At 36.9% G+C, this 5679-nt stretch overlaps 1 protein-coding gene across 1 annotated transcript; it reads left to right on the forward strand.

Annotated features, from left to right (window-relative positions):
- The first annotated feature begins 377 nt into the window (after positions 1 to 377).
- LOC104244772 (monogalactosyldiacylglycerol synthase 2, chloroplastic-like) lies at positions 378 to 3692 on the forward strand. Its single transcript, XM_009800257.2, has 8 exons — positions 378 to 815; positions 1173 to 1345; positions 2004 to 2165; positions 2327 to 2468; positions 2603 to 2827; positions 2917 to 2979; positions 3076 to 3150; positions 3242 to 3692. The coding sequence occupies exons 1-8, from the start codon at positions 555 to 557 to the stop codon at positions 3500 to 3502; spliced, it is 1362 nt and encodes a 453-aa protein (XP_009798559.1). The 5' UTR covers positions 378 to 554; the 3' UTR covers positions 3503 to 3692.
- Positions 3693 to 5679: the final 1987 nt, after the last annotated feature.

A 5679-nucleotide genomic window follows, 5' to 3' on the forward strand; every position in this document is an offset into this window, starting at 1 on the left:
TTTCCATACTTGTGTTGTTTAGGTCTTTAACCTCCATTTCCTGATAAAGGATCTTAAAGGTTATCCAAATCTTGGATTTTCTTTAAAATTTGTTCAACCTTGTGTTATTGTAACTCCACTCCCCCCCCCCTCTTCTTTTACCAACCCCATTTTCTCCATACTTGTGTTGTTTAAGTTTTTAACCTCCATTTTCTGATAAAGGTCTTAAAGGGTGTCTAAATATTGGATTTTCTTTAAAATATGTTTAACTTTTTGTGTTATTGTAACTTTCCCTCTACTTCTTCCGAAAGTTACTGAAAATAGGAAGTTACCAACCCCATTTTCTCCGTACTTGTTTTGTCCAAATCTTAAAGGGTGTCCAAATATTGAATTTTCTTGGAAATTCTTAAAACCCTTTTGTAGTTTTTGTAACCTTCGACTACTCCTGTTGATCTTTGCAGGCAAAAGGGTGGTTGAATTGTTACCTTTTTGGGGTTGTTTGACCTTTTCAAGTAACGATTTTTGGACCAATTTATGTATATTTTGTGCGATTGGTGAAAAAGAGAGGTTAAAATATGGTGACTAAGGTGACTTCCCCTAGGAAATCTATACACACAGTATTAGGGAGAGTTGGGGTTTATGGGTTTGGTGGTAGCAGTCAGAAAAGATGCAAATATAATTTTCAAGATGAAGATGATACCATGGAAATGGTGCAAATTGGTGCTGAAAGGACTAAAAATGTGCTTATTTTGATGAGTGATACTGGTGGTGGTCATAGGGCTTCAGCTGAGGCAATTAGGGATGCTTTCAAGTTAGAATATGGAGATGAATATAGGGTAACTCTTTTTTCTTTTACTTGTAATTACTTATTATACATCTTTGATCTTTTTCTGGTTAGTTTACCAGCTTGTTTTTGCCTTGTTTTTGGTTCTTGGAGTTTTTTGAGTTTCTTGATCTGCTTGCTTAGTTGTTAAGCACATGTCAATTTCCTGTGGTCCCTAGGGAAATAATTAATGAGGTCAATTTTTTGTTTCTCATCCACTTTTCTTACATGTTATATTGACTTTTTAACAAATAAAAATTTGGGGTTTTGATCAATGGAATCACATGCCTTGGGAAGTCTTTGCTGTATTGGACCTACCATGATTTCATGTTTCAACTAGGTCTTGCCTAATGTGGCCTATAACATGCAGATTTTTGTCAAGGATGTTTGGAAGGAATACACTGGCTGGCCATTGAACAACATGGAACAACAATACAAATTCATGGTTAAACATGTTGGCCTTTGGAGCGTCGCATTTCATGGCACGTCACCTCGGTGGATACACTCTGTTTATCTTGCTGCTATTGCCGCCTTCTACGCCAAGTACGTTATTGTCTCTACTTTTAACTTTTTCTGCATTGTCTTAAATATTTTGTGTAGTAGTGTTTAATGCTCTGTCTAGGGGAATTCTCAATGAGTTTATTGCTTTCTGGATCTTTTTCATACTGCAGTTAGGTCACCCTCGATATCTTTGTCTACATTTAATTACACACTTGTATTGTTAATCTTGAATTCATGACAAGAATGCTTGTTAAAATCCACCTATACTTCATTAAATCATTGCTAAGATTAGGGGCGGATGTATCGTTATGGGTACCGGTTCAATTGAACCCATAACATTCGACGCGGAGCATAAATTTATGTCTAAAACTTTACTGAAATTGTACTAAATAGTAGACATGAACCCATAACCTTAAAAATATAATGGGTTCAATACTGAAAACCTTAAAGTTTGAACCGATAGAGTTTAAATTCTGGATCCGCCTCTGGCTAGGATGCTGTAGGAGATTACTGACATAGTTACTTAAGTTATCAGGAAAGTGATCTTCGGCTTTGTAGCTTTTGCAAAGATATGTGATCAATTTGGTAGTCATCAAAAGAAAATTGGAGATGAATCTTCTTAAAGTAACGTATTATACTATTTTGCACCTACTTCCGCAGGGGTTTATACTAATTTCTGTTTGCATTGTTGAATTTGTAGAGAGGTAGAAGCTGGCCTGATGGAGTACAAGCCAGACATAATTATTAGTGTTCATCCTCTTATGCAGCACATTCCTTTATTGGTTCTTAAATGGCAAGGCCTACAGAAGAAAGTTATTTTCGTAACAGTCATTACGGATCTCAACACTTGCCACCGTACATGGTAAGGTGTTGATGAACTCTAGAGCTTTAACGCTTCATTAATGCTAAAAATACGTTGATGAGAAGGGGGTATTTGCCGACAAGAAGCCTTTTTTTCATTTAAAGGAGTCTAGTGCATTCATCTCATATAACATTCCAACTTATGAAGACTTTCTATATCAGGTTTCATCCAGGAGTCAATCGCTTGTACTGCCCCTCAGAGGAGGTAGCAAAGAGGGCCTTACTAGATCGCTTGGAAGAATCTCAAACACGCGTTTTTGGATTGCCCATCCGGCCTTCTTTTTGTCGAGCAGTTCTTATCAAGGTGAATGTCATGGCAATCTAACAAAAAGGCTTCGTTCCTCTTTCTTTCCTCTTCAAGTCATTTTTCTCTCTTTCCATTTGTGAGATGAAAATTTAATATATATTCTTTTTTTTCCCCCTCTATACTTTATGTAGGATGACCTTAGAGTGGAACTTGAGATGGATCCCACATTGCCAGCTGTTTTGCTGATGGGTGGCGGTGAAGGGATGGGTCCTGTGAAAAAGACTGCAAAGGCTCTTGGAGAAGCACTCTTCAATAAGGAACTTGGCAAACCTATTGGTCAAATGATTGTCATATGTGGACGCAATGAAGCCCTAGCATCCACATTACGATCACTCGAATGGAACATCCCCGTTCAGGTAAATGGAATGAGAGCCTTACAAAACTCTGTGAATACAAGTTGGACAGACTTCACAATGGCAAGTGTCTTACATTCGTTAATGTTCAGATCAAAGGATTTCAGACACAAATGGAGAAGTGGATGGGTGCTTGTGATTGTATTATCACAAAGGTATGTTCAGTCTGCTCTAATATTAAGACGACTATATCGTGTTTTTGGCAACTGGTGAGATAATGTGACTAAATGTTCTGTTTCTGCACTTCATAGGCTGGACCTGGTACGATTGCAGAAGCATTAATCAGGGGGCTTCCCATTATTCTGAACGACTACATTCCTGGACAAGTAAGTGAATTTGAGAAGTTGACTATTCACTTCGAATCTTGGTGGCTTATTGGATCTTGATGTTTATTCATTTTTCTTTGTATATTTGCAGGAGAAGGGAAATGTTCCATTTGTGGTTGACAATGGAGCCGGTGTTTTCACGCGACGCCCCAAGGAAACAGCTCGGATTGTTGCAGAATGGTTTACCACCAAAAGCGATGAGCTGAAAACGATGTCAGAGAACGCTCTGAAACTTGCACAACCTAATGCAGTCTTTGATATTGTGAAGGATATACATGAGCTGGCATGCCAGAGAGGTCCTCTTGCCAAGATTCCTTACATATTGACATCTTCATTTTCAAACTTAATTTAACATTATCAGATTGAAGTTTACTTACCAGGTCTATAAAGGTTTGTTGTAGTAACATATTATGTAGGAGAGTAGGTTCAATGATCAGTCTCATTCTTTGGCCACAAAGGCTTGGTGTGCCCTTTCAAAGGGCCCCTTTGTAAGCTGTAATTTTTTTGCTAGAGAAATTGTTATCCTTGGTTAAAAAATACAAGAGGCTGAGTGTCCACTGGAAACAGGCTCTCCACCTTCGTAAGGTAGAGGTAAGGTTTGCATACACATTATCCTCCCCAGACCCCACTTGTGGGATTTCACGGGTTTTTTTTTCTTTTGTTGTTGTTGTTTGGTTAAATTATACAAGAGGTCGAGGCTCAGTCAGAAACAACCTCTCCATCTTCATAAGGTAGAGGTAAGGTCTACGACTCTGCATACATATTACCCTCCCAAAACTATACTTGTGGGATTCCACTGGGTTTGATGTTGTTTGGGTAAAAAATACAAGAGATCGAGAGTCTATCGGAAACAGTCGCTCCACCTTCATAAGGTAGAAATAAGGTTTGCGTACACATTATACTCCCCATACCCTACTTGAGAGATTCAACTGGGTTTTTTGTTGTTTGGATAAAAAATTACAAGAGATGGAGGATTGCCAAGAAAAGGGAAGGTGCATTGAGGTTTCCGAATGACCTTTTTTTAAAAATATTAAATTTTGTGTGGAAATAGGAGATTGATTTTTGACTTTAGTTTCATTTATTTAATTTTGCAAATATTCTTCTCTGGCTTTTTAGTTTCTTGCCACCAGTGGCAGTGTCATTGTCAGAATAGAGTTTACTTGTCTTAGAGGATCTATATAAAGAGGTTGCTTCTAAGACTGAAGAAGGTTTTAATTTGTCCAGCAAACTTCATCTGTGTATAATATCTGAGTGACCTTCAATATCACTACTAACTATACTTAGTAGTGAATAGTGATATAGTTAGTTGATTTCTTTTTAGGCGTCTATGTCTTGACGGGTAACGTTGCGTACAATAAACTTTTGTGGTCCGGACCTTCTCCAGACTCCACGCATAGCGGGAGCTTAGTGCACCGAGCTGCCTCTTTTTATGTTTTGGTCTAGCTGGTAAAATTGATGTCATGTGACCAGGAGGTCACGGGTTCAAGCTGTGAAAATAACTTCTTGTAGAAATGCAGGGTAAGGTTGCGTACAACAGACCCTTTTGGTCCGGTCTTTCCCCGGATCTCGCACATAGCGGGAGCTTAGTGCATCAGATTGTTATTTTTTATGTTTTGATGGGCTGAGTTACTCGTTTATTATATTAATAAAAAGTAATAAGTATCAGATGAAATAATTGAAATATAGGCAAGTTGGTGTAAATTACACACTTATAAAAACAAATGGTTGGTAGTTAAGTCAGATGTGAGAAAATCTTTATATGTGCCAAGCTGTGTTCTGATGATTCAATGCTAGGTAACCTGTCGTTGTCTGACACGTGTGCTGATGTTGCCACGTGGAGGGACCAGGGTGGCCTATATATTAAACTAGTTTGGATTTTGTTTAAACTATAAGTAGTCTTTTTCAATTTTGTCAATGTTAAATTTATGGTCATTTTTTATTGTTTGGCACATGGAGGATAGGTCATTAACAAATCATAAGGGCAACAAATAGGATATAAATTTGCTGGCGTTATGGACCACTAATGCTGGAATCTAATTCTGAGATATTTTCAAGAATTGGATTTCACTATCATTTAAAAAAGTCTTAATTTATTATTTAGTCTTCTTCACTAATTATGTTGTTAGCCCTAAAGTTTGTTAATATATAGGCTATAGCTACCTCACACTAGTTTGTACATAGTATACTAAATCCCCTATGTTTTTTGAAAAACATTCCAAGAACCTCGTATTTTTTTTAAAAAAATATTTTTATGTTTTAATGACTAGCTTGGATTTTTCTATGCTGATTACATTTATTCGGGGTAAATGTTCTTAAGATATTTTATATTTTTCACCTAAAATGTTTCAATTTTCTAGAAGATGAAAATATCACCAGAAAAAATTGAGAGCGAGAGAGAGAAAAAAAAACAGTAAATTTCGTTGGTCATTGTTTTTCACTCCAAAATCAAGAATATCTAATGTTTACATCTTATTCGAACGAGGCTGTTACTATTTTATATCCTCCTAGCTTAACATATTAATAGACTTT

Source organism: Nicotiana sylvestris, chromosome 11, assembly GCF_000393655.2.
Source record: "Nicotiana sylvestris chromosome 11, ASM39365v2, whole genome shotgun sequence".
NCBI lineage: Eukaryota > Viridiplantae > Streptophyta > Magnoliopsida > Solanales > Solanaceae > Nicotiana > Nicotiana sylvestris.